This window comes from Hemiscyllium ocellatum, chromosome 31 (genome assembly GCF_020745735.1).
Source record: "Hemiscyllium ocellatum isolate sHemOce1 chromosome 31, sHemOce1.pat.X.cur, whole genome shotgun sequence".
Classification (NCBI taxonomy): Eukaryota; Metazoa; Chordata; class Chondrichthyes; order Orectolobiformes; family Hemiscylliidae; genus Hemiscyllium; species Hemiscyllium ocellatum.
In genome coordinates, this window is record NC_083431.1 from 29373157 (window position 1) to 29391239 (window position 18083).

Below are 18083 nucleotides of genomic sequence, written 5' to 3' on the forward strand. Positions count from 1 at the left end.
TTCTTGCCTTTGGTGAAAATAGGAAGTAGAAAATGGAAATCTTTTGAGAATTTTCAGTGAACTAATTACCTACCATTGTACAGGACATCTCCTAATCCTTTAGCACAGCTGTCATTGTCTACTTCTGAAATGAAATCTCAAGAGTTTTCTAATCTTTCTTTCCCATTACGTCAAAAATTTGTAATTTCTCACTTCCTTAAATCTTTCTTTTTGCCCTAAGTCTTCATACATGCAAAATTGGTTTAACCTCATAAATAACTTGTAATTTGTCCTCTTTTGCATTTCAAGTTTGGTACTGCAGAGGACTTGTTTAGATCAGCAATAGTTCTTTCATCCAAGTTGGAAGGTCAGTGTTCAAATCCTTTGGGATTCGAGTGCATTGAAAGTTAAATACAGTGCTGAATTGTCAGTGATGCAGCTGTACAGTGGAATGTTAGATGAAGATCATATGTGCCCATTCAGATGGATTCGATAGTGTTATCTCAGAAGCAATACCTCCACTGATATCTTTGCATAAAACTTATTTCAGGGAAACAGCATAACTGGTTGATTTCAATGTTCACTATCTATATGACCCCCATATTGGACCTCTTCTTGCCCTACTTCACCTAAGCCTTTCTATGTAAACTTTTATTCCCTTCACCCTTGTGGTACACTCATTCAGCAGCCTTGCAAAGGCATTTATATTACTTGCCTGAAGTACCCCATCTGGTAGGAAACTCTGCATTCCATATTTATACACCAAACAACAACACAAAAAAAAATTATTGGTTTATAATACCTTGCTGTGTGCAAACTGGCTGGCCTGCTTACCTAGAAACAGTGACTGCATTTCAGAGTTATCCGCAGGTTGCCTAATTTTCTGAGTCTCCTGAGGATGCATGCAAAAGGGATTTTAGAAATGGAAAGAAAAATTCTGAAGAAGAGTCACTAGAGCTGAAACATTAAATCTGATTTCTCTCCAAAGATGCTGCCAGACCAGCTGAGTTTCTTCAGCAATTTCTGTTTTTGTTTTACAAATGGAAGCTGATTTTTTTCTTTGTTTCTCTTGATTATTCAATTTCATTTTTTTTTGCACTTGCCTTTTGATTTCTGAAAAGTTGCACAAGCTTATTTTGTACATGTTATTTGAAATTGGGAGTGAAATGCTCATGCCTGTATAAGGTGTCAGTGCACAGACATAGGATTAATAAAATAATTTGAGGTACTGAGTTACTAGTTTACTTTTTTACTAGAATCCCAGGAAAGTATTTACACCAACAATCTAACTCTCTGGTGGCTATGAGGAAATGTAGACTGCAATTTATCAACTATTGTCAGGTGAAATTTCTTTCTTGAACTGAAAAGATTGTCTTCAAAATTTAGTTCCACCAATTTCACTAACTTTACTAATTCCAAGATCTGTGCTACATTTACTACACTGACATGGTGTACAAATACCTTTTGCCTCAACTGATCCTTGGTGGTATTCGTGTTCCCAACAGCCCCTTCCCATTCTTCTTTGCCTAACATTCCAAATATAATCTTCTAATCCTTCCTTTCTCAAGTGCTTATCTGACTTCCTCTTAAATGCAACTGTGCTTTTTATCTCAATTTGTTCTTGTGGTAATGAGTTCCACATCCTATCTGCTGTGTGCATTTGTTTCAGAAGGTTGCTCCAATTTCCTTTGTGAATTTGTTAGTGACTATCTTATAGTATTTACTCCAAGTAGAAACACTTTTATCTCAAACTCCTTCATTATCTATTGTTACAACACAATGACAGACAGCTAAACCAAATTTTACCTCTGCATTTGCGATACTGTAAAATTAAAATTTTCAAATGATCTCAAAATTTATCTCAATGGTTCCTAACCAGGCTTTTGAATAACAATCTCAGACAAAGTTGTTTAACAGTCTGTGCTTTAAAGACAGACGGATAGATAAACAAACGCAGTTAAGGGATAAGTAATACAAAATAACAAAAATGGCCAGATTACTTAAGTTGTTTTCATGATACATTGTTTCACCCACATAGATGATGGCTTCTTGTTTGATTTTCTGAAGATGTCTGAAGGGGGCATGGCTTTAAATTAAGGGGTGGTAGGTATAGGACATACGTTAGGGGTAGATTCTTTACTCAGTGAGTCGTGAGTTCATGGAATGTCCTGCCAGTAGCAGTGGTGGACTCCCTCTTTATGGGCATTTAAACAGGCATTGGATAGACATATGGAGGATAGTGGGCTACTGTAGGTTAGGTGGGCTTGGATTGGCACAACATCGAGGGCCAAAGGGCCTGTACTGCGCTGTACTTTTCTATGTTCTATGTCGATCAGGGTCATCTTTACGGTTCATTCAGATACACACAGTAATTCTTGTAACTTGGAAGCTTAGAGAATAGAGAACCAAGAATTGATAAGGGTTAGCTTTCAAATTTTCAAGTTGTAGCAGCAACAATCTGATTTTTTTCCACAGAAAACACAATCTAAAACTGAATTCAAAAATTCTAAAAGTTAATACTTTCAGCCTCTTCTTTTTCCAGAAAAAAAAGCTTCAGCCTTCTCTCATCTCTGTATCCTCTCAGATCTGGTATCATCCCAGCAGCTTTTGCATCTTTTCCAATTCTGTATCCTTTTTTATAACATGAAGACCAGAACTACTAAGAATGTCTCTTAAATCTATTTCCTCTTGACTGGCTGGCTGCAGTGTGAGATGGCTGCTGTGCAAAGGGACTCAACATTTGACCAATCCCTGGCGCGTTTTGGACTGTTTATTCCAAAATGTCCCAATTACCATTCAACTGCCAATCTAGTTGACTATATGGTCTTCTCTGGACTTGTTGGTCCCAGTTCCCAGGTACTGACCTTGTTAGTAACCAATTTCTGCTAACTGTTTAAATATAATGCTCTTCCCTGTTTAAATATAATGGTGTTCAGTGACTGCAGAACATTTTGGTTTAATAGTAAACTTAGAGTTGGAAATAGGCAGACTTTGTGACAACATAAATGTGGTCAAAAACTCAAGTCAGATTTGACACCATGATTACCACAGACTGGGTTGGTCAGTATATCATGCAAAATAGCATTGTTTTCAGTCTTTGCTTCATTTCCTCCTGCATCTTTCTCCTTGGTAACACTATGAAATTAAACCAAATAATTGTTTATTTCCACCACTGTAATTTTAGCCCTGCTGCATTCCTCATTTTTTGCCTTAATTGCACCTAGAAAATTCTCTGTACACTTGTAAAGTCAAACAAACAGCTGATTGTTCTCTCATATTCTAACCTGCATAAACTTGAATTCATCTAAAACTCTGCTGCCCTAATCTTAACTTGCACTAAGTCCTGTTACATTCCATTCTCGTACTTCTTGACTTACTTTAGCTTCCAGTCAAGCAAAGTCCTAGTTTACTAAATTATTGCCCTTAGTTTAGTATCTTCCATGACTTTCTATCTTTGTAATCTCCTTCAGTCTCACAGCCCTCTTCAATATCACCAATCACCTAATTCTTGCATCTTGAACATTTCTAATTTTAATCATGCCACCATTAGTGGCAATGTCTTTGGTTTCGTATGGTTTTGAATTCGTTCCCAATGGTTTTTTGCCTCTCTACCTTGCTTTTCTCAGTTAAAACACTAATATCTACTTCTGGCCAAACTTCAATCAACATTTCCTAATGTGACTTAATATTTTGTTTTTATCTTGCTCATGTGAAGTAGCTTGACACCTTTTGTTATATTAAAGATACTTTATAAATCCTCGTTAACACTTTCAGCCTCTTATTTTTCCGGAAAGAAAAGGCTTCAGCCTTCTCTCATCTCTGTATCCTCTCAGATCTGGTATCATCCCTGCAGCTTTTGCATCTTTTCCAATTCTGTATCCTTTTTTATAACATGAAGACCAGAACTACTAAGAATGTCTCTTAAATCTATTTCCTCTTGACTGGCTGGCTGCACAAAGTGTGAGATGGCTGCTGTGCAAAGGGACTCAACATTGATCATAGAATTTGAATTGAGCATCAGACCTGACCCAAAGTGCTGAACTGCCAATAAAGATTTCTAAGTGTGGTCTCTGCTGCGGTGTAGAAAATATGCTATGTTTACCGAAGTACATTTGAACACAATTTGTACAATGCGCATAATTTCTGATTTACCAAAATTCACTCACATTGTATGTGGTGAAACACATGGTGTTGAAACACTAACACAATGATACTGCTTAAATTAAAGTTTATGTCATTGTTACCAACTAGCTTAAAACTTCTCCTGCACAAACATTGATCCACTTCATTAATTCATGCTGTACATGAGTTAATGGAGGAGGAATTATTTAAAATAATGATTTTGTGAAATAAAACTTGTCTTCATACTTTCAAAACTGACTTGAATTTTGTTACCTGATTACTGCAGTTTTGTTAATCTAGCTGCTATAAACACAGATGTATTGAAATTCATTTACTCAATAAATTGTAGTCATGGATTGTGTGAATGGTTAGTAAATGCTCAATGATTCTTCATTTAAATTTATTCAGAATCTCTCTTCCTGTAGGAGAGCCGCCTGAACCGATTTTCTGATGCAAATCAATTTAAAACTCGCCTTCAGACAGTTTTGGCAAGTAATCACAGTCTGAGCTGGAACATGTTTAGCAAGGTTCCCAATTTTGTAGTGGCTCATTATGCAGGAAAAGTTAATTACCAGATTGAGGGAATGATGGAAAAGAATAAGGTAAGGAAAATTGAACACATCGAAGACATTCACTAAGACTGGGTTAATGAGGTATGATTGTTTTCACACGCCATTATTATTGCATTGAAATATCAGCCTAGATTATATGAACAAAGTTCCTGTTTGGGCCTTGACTCCCACAACCTTTTCACTTAAAATAGTGCCAGATGAATGTAATATTTGTCTTGTCTTGGCTATTTTCTTTAGTAGTTCACATGCTTACACTGAGTTTTAAAACAAATATGTTGTGTGACAACAGTTGGGCATGATTTCCCTGGTTCACTAATCTTTTTCATTGAGGCCACTAAGGGAAGTGATGAGCAAAGGTGAGGGACTTATCCATTGTGAGGAGAACATAGAGTAATATCTGTTAATATTATTCATTCTGTCTTGGTATATAGTAATTGTGTGGTTGAAGGGACAGAGAAAGAATTTACTTTCACTTGTATTCGGCAAATTACTGGATTTGTTATATTTAGTAGATGATATGATACTTAACCTTTGATAGCTGAGGCATACAATACAAGAGTAAAGTGATAATGCTGGAACTATGTAAAATGCTAATTAGGCCACAACTGGTATATTGCTTGAAGTACTGGTGACCACATGTTAGAAAATATATTGCTGTACTAGAGAGCATGCAAAGGAGATTTATCAGAATGCTGCTTGGGCTGAAGGGTCAGAACTCTGAGGGAAGTTTGGATATGCTTCAGTTGTTATGAGGGGCTTAGGTAGGGTGGATAGAAGGCCTTTTATCGATAAATGGGGAGGTCAATAAACAGGAGGTGTGGATTTAGGGTAAGAGAACAGTTGAGAATGTATTTCATTCAGAGTGGTCAGAGTCTGGACCTTATTGACTGAAAGACTGGTTGAATCAGAAATTCTTTTAATATTTTAGATCCTGAGTTGTAGGAGCAGATGTATGCCATTCAGCCCGTCAAGTCTGCACTGCCATTCAAGGAAATCATGGTTGATCTGTTGTTTGTCAACTACACTTTTCTGCCTTTTTCCCCATAATTCTTGATTCCTTTAATTATTAAAAATGTGTCTGTCTCAGCCCTGAATATATACTTAACAACACAGCCTGTACAGTGCTCTGCTGTGAAGAATTCCACAGGTTCAAAACTGCTCGAGAGAAGAAATTCCTCCTCATCTCTGTCTTTAAAGGGTCAGTATTTAGATATTTACTTCAGTGCCTTCCAGCTAAAAGAGTCATGGAGATGTACAGCACGGAAACAGACCCTTCGGTCCAACCCGTCCATGCCGACCAGATATCCCAACCCAATCTAGTTCCACCTGCCAGCACCTGGCCCATGTCCCTCCAAACCCTTCCTATTCATATACCCACCCAAATGCCTCTTAAATGTTGCAATTGTACCAGCTTCTACCATTTCCTCTGGCAGCTCATTCCATACATGTACCACTCTCTGTGTGAAAAAGTTGCCCTTAGGTCTCTTTTATATCTTTCCCCCTTCACCCTAAACCTATGCCCTCTAGTTCTGGACTCCACGATTCCAGGGATAAGACTTAGTCTATTTACCCTATCCATGCCCCTCATGATTTTTTAAACCTCTATAAGGTCTCTCAACCTCCGATGCTCCAGCGAAAGCAGTCCCACCTTGTTAAGCCTCTCCCTATAGCTCAAATCCTCCAACCTTGGCAACATTCTTGTAAATCTTTTCTGAACCCTTTCAAGTTTCACAACTTCTTTGCGATAGAAAGGAGACCAGAATTGCACGCAATATTCCAACAGTGGCCTAACCAATGTCCTGTACAGCCGCAATATGACTCCCAACTCCTCTACTCAATACTCTGACCAATAAAGGAAAGCATACCAAACGCCTTCACTATCCTATCTACCTGTGACTCTACTTTCAAGGAGCTATGAATCTGCACTCCATGATCTCTTTGTTCAGCAACACTCCCTAGGATCTTGCCATTAAGTGTATAAGTCCTGCTAAGGTTTGCTTTCTCAAAATGCAGCACCTCGCATTTATCTGAATTAAACTCCATCTGCCACTTCTCAACCCATTGGCCCATCTGGTCAAGATCCTGTTGTAATCTGAGGTAACCCTCTTCGCTGTCCACTACACCTTCAATTTTTGTGTCATCTGCAAACTTACTAACTGTACCTCTTAAGCTCGCATCCAAATCATTTATGTAAATGACAAAAAGTAGAGGACCCAGCACCGATCCTTGTGGCACACCACTGGTCACAGGCCTCCAGTCTGAAAAACAACCCTCCACCACCACCCTCTGTCTTCTACCTTTGAGCCAGTTCTGTATCCAAATGGCTAGTTCTCCCTGTATTCTGTGAGATCTAACCTTGCTAACCAGTCTCCCATAGGGAACCTTGTCAAACGCCTTACTGAAGTCCATATAGATCACATCTACCTTTCTGCCCTCATCAATCCTCTTTGTTACTTCTTCAAAAAACTCAGTCAAGTTTGTGAGACATGATTTCCCACACACAAAGCCATGTTGACTATCATTAATCAATCCTTGCCTTTCCAAATACATGTACATCCTGTCCCTCAGGATTACCTCCAACAACTTGCCCACCACCGACGTCAGGCTCACTGGTTTACAGTTCCCTGGCTTGTCCTTACCACCCTTCTTAAACAGTGGCACCACATTAGCCAACCTCCAGTCTTCCGGCACCCCACCTGTGACTATCGATAATACAATTTACATTTACATTATTTCCTCACTACTTACATTGGGCAGCACATTCTCCCCGTGTCTGCGTGGGTTTCCTCCGGGTGCTCCAGTTTCCTCCCACAGTCCAAAGATGTGCGGGTCAGGTGAATTGGCCATGTTAAATTGTCCGTAGTGTTAGGTAAGGGGTACATGTCGGGGTATGGGTGGGTTGCGCTTCGACGGGTCGGTGTGGACTTGTTGGGCCGAAGGGCCTGTTTCCACACTGTAAGTAATCTAATCTAAAAAAAAATCTCAGCAAGAGGCCCAGCAATCACTTCTCTAGCTTCCCACAGAGTTCTAGAGTACACCTGATCAGGTCCTGGGGATTTATCCACCTTTATGCATTTCAAGACATCCAGCATTTCCCCCTCTGTAATATGAACATTTGTCAAGGTCTCACCATTTATTTCCCTACGGTCTATATATTCCATATCCTTTTCCACAGTAAATACTGATGCAAAATACTCATTTAGTATCTCCTCCATTTCCTGCGGCTCCATACAAAGGCCGCCTTGCTGATCTTTGAGGGGCCCTATTCTCTCCCTAGTTACCCTTTCGTCCTTAATGTATTTGTAAAAACACTTTGGCTTCTCCTTAATTCTATTTGCCAAAGCTATCTCATGTCTGCTTTTTGCCCTCCTGATTTCCCTCTTAAGTATACTCCTCCTGCCTTTAAACTCTTCTAAAGAATCACTCGATCTATCCTGTCTATACCTTACATATGCTTCCTTCTTTACCTTAACCAAATCCCCAATTTCTTTAGTCATCCAGCATTCCCTATACCTATCAGCCTTTCCTTTCACCCTACAGGAATATACTCTCTCTGGATTCTCATTATCTCATTTCTGAAGGTTTCCCATTTTCCAGCCGTCCCTTTACCTGTGAACACGTGCCCCCAATCAGCTTTCGAAAGTTCTTGCCTAATACCGTCAAAATTGGCCTTTCTCCAATTAAGAGCTAGAAAAGAAGCTGAGTGTAGCCAGATCTTCATTTCTAAGTGCAGACATGATAGGCTGAATGACTTCCTTTGGTGTTCTAAATGTCTGAGTCATTGATGGCATTATACAATATTATTTCTACAAGATATACCGCGCAAAAATCTAAGAACCTATAATGTTTTTGTAACTTCAAAATGTATTTTTTACAATGGTGCCAGCAACTTACACATGTACTTGTGTTATTTATTTTAAAAATTAATGTAATATGGATGGCTTAATTAAAATCCATAAAATACTCATGAAATGCCTTTTTTTATCTAACCATGATAAACTGTGCATTAATGGCATAATTCTATGTATATAAGTAAACACAGCATAGCACCACAACTAACCATTTAATTATTAGAATGTTGCACTAAATTCCATTTTAATAGAACTATAGATTTTTTTTAGAGCTTTGCTGTTTACCTTGCTATGACATCATACAGCAGATGGACCATTATATATTTTGTAAGTCGTTTATGTTCTTGCCGTAGGATCCTGTTCCACCAGAACTGGTGCAGTTATTAGAGAAATCTCAGGATACCTTATTGAAGAAGCTATTTCCTGTTGGAAATAAAGAACACAATGATAGTAAAGCTCAAAACAAAGCAGTTACTGTGGTCTCCAAATTTAAGGTCTGTTTGCATTAACACTGCATTGCTCTTTCTGCCAAATACAAGATGAGTTTCATCTATTACTGTCCTCCAATGTTTCACCATCCCTCTCTTTTCCTGCAGGGTTCACTGGAAAACTTAATGTGTATATTAAATAGCACCACACCTCATTATATCAGATGCATCAAGCCTAACATGGACTGCAAACCTCTCCTTTTCAGATCAGAGGAGGTACTATCATAAAACAAGAAGGAAATGTATATGTTGGTGAAGATACAAGCAATAAATTAGTTTCATTTATTCACATTAAGGTGATAGAATTTGGATTAGTTTGATTTAGGATTGATTATCTCTATGTAGGCACATCTGCTTTCAGAAGCTGTAAAATAGAGTTTGGATTTAATAAAAAGTTTTTAACCTTGCCTTGATGTGTGCTTTTAGAACTGATGGTTTAATAAATTATTTTTGTTAATAGTTTGAAACTATAAACAATTTTAAATGGAGATTTATTTAGAATATGCTCAAGCTTTAGATGTTATGTAATCTTTAATACAGTAGTATTTCTGAGTTTAACATTTTTGTACAACTATTACTCCGCAATATATAAAATCAATGCATTGTCTTGTGTACAGTTTTACTGTAGGTGCACCATCCTTTTGGAACTTGTCCATGGTATAGCTAGAAGGAAATTTATATCAAATATTTGCGAGTACTTAAACTTATTTTCATGAGTGACCTATTTGCTTTAGATTCTCAGCCAGCTCGAAGCTTGTGGTATAATTGAAACAATCAACATTAGTGCAGCTGGATTCCCCATTAGGTATGTTAGTCTATTCTACGTTATCTTGTTCAAATGAAAAGAACTCCTAGCTCTTTATGTGCCAGGCATTATTAATTGCTTGTTTAGTGGAATAATGGATGTTCAATGAATTCTAGTTCTTGATGTATACCTAAACATGATGAAACATAGATGGAACAAACATTTCTTCCTGATGGTTATGAATAACTAATTGTGGAAACTGTATGCTCAAGAAGCTACAAATTGGGCCAGTTATGCACAGAATACTGATTGATTTGACAGGCGATTCCTTTGGAGAGCAGGTGTAACATTTACAATTGACATGGATTAAAAACCTTTTTTTAATGATATGTATTGTAAACTATATTATTGTCCTCACAGGATATCTAAAGGTATTTTGTTTTTTAGGATCCTATTCCAGCCTTTTGTGGAGCGCTATGGACTTCTGAAAACAGATTGGAAACTTAATTTTAAAACTGCAGCTAGCTTTAATGGATGCTGTCCTGCAAAAAAGAGGAAAGGTTTGTCATAAAGTTTTTATTGGTAACCCGAGTCATAACATTTACAATGTTAACTGTAATTGAACTGGTTTAATACTGTATTGATAATGTTGCTTTACTTAAAACATGAGTACTTATTTTAAACCTGTTGTTAGGTTTAATGTCCATACTGTGTTTCTACCTAGTGCTGTATTATGCATTCTATTAATTTTCTCTTTTCTTTCCTTTGTTTTTCCCTTCTCTCTTCTTCCAGTATTTTTGGATTTGAATTCACCAATTCCTACACTTTGTTTGCTGCCTTCTGTTTGCTAACTGACTCCACTTTGTGTGGTATCTCTGATGCTTTCTTACATCTGCCTGTTATGAAGGTGCTGTTGCCATGGAAATGGATATCGTTTGCCTTTGCAGGTTCTTCAGGTGGCGGCACTGAAGCTTTGAACATCACTGTACAAGACATACTCACTAATGTATTAGCTGGCCAAACTGTCGCCTCATCCTTTAAGACGACTGAGAACAGGTCATGTAGCTCATTAGTACACTGTGGCAAAACAAAAGTGTTCATGACTCACAGTATGGTAAGTTGCCTAAATTATCTTGAAAAAAATCTGATTAGAAATTTGATTTTTCATTTTCATGAAAGAAGTAGTCTATTCATCTCTTCAAGCCTGTCAGCTATTCAAATCATGCAGAACAGCCATGATCTCAAACTTAATTTCCATGTCCTGGTTTCATATTGCTTAACACCTTTGGCTAGCATAAATCTATTGATCTTAGATTTAAAATTACTAATTGAGCTTCTTTATTGCTTTTATCGGGAGCATTCATCACTTTGTTCTCTCCCTACTTTACCAATTTCTTTCAAAGTTACTCAATCAAATCACCTCCTCTCAGCCTTCTAAATGCCAGAAGATCTCAAATCCAACTTGTGTATTCTGTCCTCACAATCTCACTTCAGAACCTCTGCACAGCATATCAGTGGATAGGAATAAAATAAAATGGTAGATGGCAGGCGATTGTGGCTGGGAGAGCTGCTCTTAGTTTTCAGGTTTTTTTTCAGAGCTGAGCTGGATTTACTCACTTCCTTGGGGCAATAATTGCTGTTTTTTACAAGTTTTGCATTGTTTTTGAAACTTGTTAAAAATTCAAAAACAACGAAACTTTAAAAGGGAGGAAGGAGAGGAAGTTTCGGGAGAACGACAACTTAGCAAGGTCGAAGTCTGAAGAATTGCATAAAATTCAGAGATCGGCTTTTATGATGTGGAGGTGCCAGTGATGGACTGCAGTGCACAAGGTCAGAAGTCACATGACACCAGGTTATAGTCCAACAGGTTTATTTGAAATCAAAAGCTTTCGGAGCGCTGCTCCTTTGTCAGGTGACAAGGTGATGTTTGCCTAATGAAGGGCCAGACCTCCAAAAACTTATGATTTCAAATAAACCAAATGTAATGTGACTTCAAGCTTTTTATGAGGCAGCTAGAAGTTGCTTCAGCAGTCAGACTGAGAAGTTGCACAAGGACTCTGGATATTGGGTTTCACTGAAATAACAAACAAGCAGTGCAGTTTCATAGCTGACCTGGGAGGTTTAATATGGAGCTTTAATACAGCTGCAGAGGTATCAGTGATTTAGAAAAAAAAATCAGTGCTTGAACTACAGGAGAAGAGGACAACCTTTGGTTTTTGAGCCTGATCAGCTAAGTTTTTGATTTTTAAGACTTGTAGAACTTCTAAATTTTAGATTTTTTCTGTATGTCTATAATAGTGAGTAATGTGAGGGTGTTTTATTCTTACATTTATACTGTGATCTGTCTCTTAATTGACTGTTATGTTATGGATTGATATTAAATTATCCCAGAGCAATGTTTTTCAGCAGTAAGACTAAACTAATGCTGCATTTTGAGCAAAATATGTTCTGTTTGTTTTTATGTTATTTTTGGGTCTGTAGATTGTTAAAGGGGCAGAAGTGGCTTTTAGTAAGGTGATGTGCTTTGCCTAGTAGACGTGAGAGATCAGGGAAAATTTGAATGTTTCTGGAGACTGTGTCTGTAGGAAATATGTTTGGTGGTGAATCCTATTGGACTGCATGGATAGTTGGAGTGGCAGTTAGACGAGTTCACAAAAGCAAAGGGGTGTGCTAGGTGGCAGTTTCAGAAAGATAGAAAAACCGAAGATATAGTCAGATACATGGTAGACCACTAGGAGTGGTTTGAGATGTTCAGGAAGATAGAAAAACCGAAGATATAGTCAGATACGTGGCTGACCGCTAGGAGTGGTTTGAGATGTAGCCAGGTAGTGCAGAAGATTCCTGTGTCTATCCCCATTTCAAACAGATAAGGTGTTTTGGATACACTAGCAGGGGAAGGTCTATCAGAGTATTGCACTGACAGCCAGGTTTTTGGTCCCTTAACTGGCTCTACTGTATGAGAGGTATGTCACGTTCCAAGCAATCAATTATAATTGGAGACTCTCTAGTCTATGATACATTCAGACGTTTCTCCGGCTGTCAGCAAGGCATCAGGATGGTGTGTTGCCTTCCTGGTGCCACGGTCAAAAACATCTCCGAGAGCGTGCAGAATATTCTGAAAGGGACAAGTACCAGCAGAAATGTTTTGTGCATGTTGGCACCAATGACATAGGTAGGGAAACAGATGAGATTCTGCATGTATTTCATCACCATAGAATAAGTGACAGTCATTGTCTGGTAGGAGGAAGTGAGGACTGCAGATGCTGGAGATCAGAGCTGAAAAATGTGTTGCTGGAAAAGCGCAGCAGGTCATGCAGCATCCAAGGAGCAGGAGAATCGACGTTTCGGGCATAAGCCCTTCTTCAGGGATGAGGCAGGTGTGCCAAGCAGGCTAAGATAAAAGATAGGGAGGAGGGACTTGGGGGAGGGGCGTTGGGAATGCGATAGGTGGAAGGAGGTTAAGGTGAGGGTGATAGGCCAGAGTTGGGGTGGGGGCGGAGAGGTCGGAAAGAAGATTGCAGGTCAAGAAGGCGGTGCTGAGTCCGAGGGTTGGGACTGAGATAAGGTGGGAGGAGGGGAAATGAGGAAGCTGGAGAAATCTGCATTCATCCCTTGTGGTTGGAGGGTTCCGAGGCGGAAGATGAGGCGCTCTTCCTCCAGGCGTCGTGTTGCCATGGTCTGGAGATGGAGGAGTCCAAGGACCTGCATGTTCTTGGCGGAGTGGGAGGAGGACTTAGTGTTCAGCCACGGGGCGGTTGGGTTGGTTGGTGCGGGTGTCCCAGAGGTGTGCTCTGAAACGTTCCGCAAATAGGCGGCCTGTCTCCCCAATGTAGAGGAATGCTTCAGAGAACACCTCTGGGACACCCGCACCAACCAACCCAACCGCCCTGTGGCTGAACACTAACACCCCCCCCACTCCGCCAAGAACATGTAGGTCCTTGGACTCCTCCATCGCCAGACCATGGCAACACGACGCCTGGAGGAAGACCGCCTCATCTTCCGCCTCGGAACCCTTCAACCACAAGGGATGAATGCAGATTTCTCCAACTTCCTCATTTCCCCTCCTCCCACCTTATCTCAGTCCCAACCCTCGGACTCAGCACCGCCTTCTTGACCTGCAATCTTCTTTCCGACCTCTCCGCCCCCACCCCATCTCTGGCCTATCACCCTCACCTTAACCTCCTTCCACCTATCGCATTCCCAATGCCTCTCCCCCAAGTCCCTCCTCCCTACCTTTTATCTTAGCCTGCTTGGCACACCTTCCTCATCCCTGAAGAAGGGCTTATGCCCGAAACGTCGATTCTCCTGCTCCTTGGATGCTGCCTGACCTGCTGCGCTTTTCCAGCAACACATTTTTCAGTCATTGTCTGGTGTCAATCTACCTTGTTTAAAATGTAAACCAAACTTAGCAGCTAACTATCAGTCAACATTAGCTGGTGCATTCTCCCTGTCAACTTCTCTGTCAATCAGAATTCACATACTAACCAACCAGCACTCCTCTCTCATACAGTGTAAGTATTGTTTCCCCTTTGGAGTTTCTTGTGAATTATCCTAGTGAATGCAAATATTCTTTTTTTCCAGCAATATTTAAGTTCAGTACTACCAAATGACTAGATTTCTAGATTTTAAACATATCAGAGGATATGGGTCCAGTTCAATAAAATAATGTAGAAGATAAGCCATGCTGTAGTTGAATGCCAGAGCAGACTTGAGGGTCTGAATGGCCTACTCTTCCTCTGAATTCTTTATGTTCCTTTACCAGGGGAGGTGACGACCTATCGCTATTATCGATTATTGATAAATCAGACTATTAATCTAGAGGCACGGATAATGTTTGGTCACCTCTGCCACGGTAAATGGTGGAATCTGAATTCAATTAAAATCTAGAATTAAGAATCAAATAATGACCAGCTAAGTGGGGAGAAACCCACCCTATTCACTAAAGTTCTTTAGGGAGAGAATTTGTCCTCCTTACCTGGTCTGAGCTACATGTGAGTGCAGACCCACAGCAATGTCACTGAACCTTAATTGGCCTCTGAGTAATTAGGGATAGACAATAAATTGCTGGCCTAGCCAGCGATGCCCACAACCCATGAACAAAGAATATCTGGAAATATTCTGCCATCCACTACTGGTGCAGTATACTCACTGCTGCATTGGTAGATTATAGGTGGACGTGAATGTTTAAAATGGTTAGTAAATGTTTACATTATTAAATCTCTTTTAGCTCGAATTGCTCGAAAGGGCAAGAAGTCAAACTCTTTCCAAGAAAGCACTTTACATTCAATCTAGCTGGCGAAGATATCGTCAAAGAAAATTAGCACGATCAAGGCGAGCAGCGACCATCATTCAAGCAGGCTAGTATTGTACCTTTATGGCTCTTATTAGCAAAGATTGACTGAATGAAACACTTCTGTGTTTGTCTTGAGCGTTTCCAACTCTGGTTTTATAATGAATACGTACAAAAGAAATCTCAAATAAAAGTAAAATACTGCAAATGCTTGAAATCTAAAACCAACTCAGAAAATTCTACAATGATTGCACAATGTTCAGCACCATTTGCGACTACTCAGATACATGAGTAGTCCATGACAAAAAGCAACAGGATTTGGACAATATCTAAGCTTGGATTGAAAAGTAGAATATATAATTCACACGATACAAATGGCAGACAATGACCATTTCCAATAAGAGATAATCTAACCACAGTCCCTTGATATTCAGTGGCATTACATCACTGAATACCCCACTATCAACATCCTGGGGGGTACTATTGACCAGAAGCTGAATTGGATTTGCCGTATAAATACAAGAACAGGTCAGAGGTTAGGAATCCTGCAGCGAGTACATCTCTTCCAAGCCTATCCACCATCTACAAGGCAAAGTCTGGAATGTGATGGAATACTCCCCAACTATCTGGATGAATGCAGTTCCAACAACACTGAAAAAGCTTGACACCATCCAGAACAAAGCAGTTTGCTTCATTAGCACCACATCCACAAACATTCAGTCACTCCATCACAATTGCTCAGTACACAATACTACTATCTACATGATATACTGTGGAAATTCACTAAGGATCCTTAGAAGCACCTTCCAAACCTATGACCACTACCATCTAGAAGGACAAGACAGCAGATATATAGAAACAATGTCATCTGCAAGTCTTCTCTTAAGCCACTCACCATCCTGTCTTGGAAACCTGTTGTTTTTCCGTCAGTATTGTCAGGCCACACTCTTGGAATTCCTTCCCTGACAACATTGTGTGTCTACCTATGGCACATGGTTTGCAGCAGTTTGAGAAGCCAACTCAGCAATACCTTTTCAAGGGCAACAGGGAGGGCAACATAAAATGCTGGCCTGGCCAACATTTTCATGAGTCAATAAATAAAAAGAAACTCAGCAAGTTTGGCAGTGTCTTTGGAGAGAGAGAGAAACATAGTCAACGTTTCAAATCCAATATGATTTCTGAAGACTGGATATCTCCTTCTGCTCAATCTTTGAAAAATTATAATGACAATGAGTTAAGATTTTCAATTGATCCAGCATTCATATCCTTCTAGGAGACTGCATTCCATACTTGGCTACTTTTTTGTCTAAAATAGTGCTTTTCGACTTGACCCCTTCATGACCTAGTTCTAATTTGAAGATTGCACCCTCTTATTCCTCATGGACAAATATTTCCTTTGTGCCTTATCCATTTGATGTTCTAAACACCGAGAAACTACCTGTCTTCTAAATTCAAGGAATTTATTAGCTAAAAGTATGCAAACTTTTATCACAATTTAACCCTGTTAGGTTGGTATGATTCTGGTCTATTTGAGGTGTAGTTCTCCAAGACAAATATATCCTTATTATTACTGAGTTACCATGCCAGTAACACATATAGTATTCCTATTGAGGTGCATTGTGTGTAGAACAGAAGTATAATTTTCATCCTTTAATCAACTAGCCACCTTAATTCCTTTTTGTACATGTGCACTGTCTTTTAGTATTTGTGTACATGGACATCTAAATACATGCAACATTTCCATAGTTTTTTAATGACCAGCTATTTTTTTAAAAAAATTCTAATTTTTATTTGTACAATCCATTAAAGGTGACAATTTAGACTCAACTTTAGATGCCATAGTTTTTTCCCAATCACATAATCTGTCTTTGCCTCTTTTGGAATTTGCTCATCTGTCTTCACAATTTAGGATACATAGTAAATTGGATTGTGGGTAAAGTAGATTGTACAACACTGTTTCCTCACTCTGATGAAAAATTGCACTAATTTCCCTACTGGTAAACTGAACCTGGCAGGTCTAAAATGGTTTTCACCTCCCCTCCTTCTGCACCCCCCCTCCAATTCCAATGACTTAAATCCTGGAATCATATTTGCAGCTTTCCAGTTTAAAAACAAAATTTCTTAATGTAGAGAGCTATGGAAAGTTATGATTTTTGTAATTTGCTCACCTCACCTATTTCTTTGAATAAGTTTTGGAAATTTATTAATTTAGTCTCTGTAATTCTGTTAAGTCAGTTTCATCATGGTCATTGCAGCAACAAAGGATCATTAATCCTGCAATAACTTCCATATGATTCTGGCTTGAGTGGTTTCAAACTAACCACTTGAGTGTCGTCAACAGCAATTACTCGCTAACAGGAATAATTGCCTGCCTAGGGAATTCCAAATCACTGGTGATGCGTTCTGTGGTCCTTGTCTGGCTGATGACTCCAGTTCCAGAACCACATATTTGGCAGGTGTTTCCAGGCGGTTGAAGTAGTCCTTGGCTTTGAGATCCTTCTCTAGTTCCTTTTCTGTACTTTCTGTTGCCTAGGAGTGTTCTCGAAGATTTGTGACCCTTCATAAAGGAGATTCTTCCAAGACCATTTATTCTGAATGAGGGGCTTCCGTGCATTGATATATATGTTGCATTTTTTTGAGGGAAGCCTTCAGGGAGTCTTTGAAAGGCTTCCTTTGTCCTCCTCTTGTTCAAGTGCCTTCCTTGAACAGGCTGAAGACTTGTTTTGGTAGTTGGAACTTGGACATTCTAAGCATATGGCCAGAGCAGCAGAGTTGATTTCGGATGACCAAGGCCTCTATGCTGGTACAATTGGCTGCTTCAAAGACACTGAAGTTAGTGTGCCTGTCCTGACAGCTGATGCAGACAATCTGTTTCAAATAGCTTTGCTGGTACCTGTCAAGGTCTTAAGATGGCGACTATACATTGTCCAAATTTCGGAGCCATTGTAAAGAGTCAGAAGGATGACTGCCTTGTACACAAGGATCTTGGTGTCAGCATGGATGTCTTCGTCATTGAACGTTCTCGTTCTTGGGTGC

The 18083-nt window shown here is 39.4% G+C and overlaps 1 protein-coding gene across 1 annotated transcript in view; it reads left to right on the top strand.

The window, feature by feature from the left end:
* LOC132830460 (unconventional myosin-XIX) overlaps window positions 1-18083 on the top strand; it is a 63838-nt gene that overhangs the window by 38174 nt on the left and 7581 nt on the right. Inside the window, exons 15-21 of the mRNA XM_060848191.1 lie at window positions 4527-4703; window positions 8878-9018; window positions 9121-9228; window positions 9747-9817; window positions 10205-10317; window positions 10705-10871; window positions 14985-15114. Coding sequence (XP_060704174.1) covers window positions 4527-4703; window positions 8878-9018; window positions 9121-9228; window positions 9747-9817; window positions 10205-10317; window positions 10705-10871; window positions 14985-15114 — 907 coding nt within the window. The remainder of the gene's footprint in view (window positions 1-4526; window positions 4704-8877; window positions 9019-9120; window positions 9229-9746; window positions 9818-10204; window positions 10318-10704; window positions 10872-14984; window positions 15115-18083) is intronic.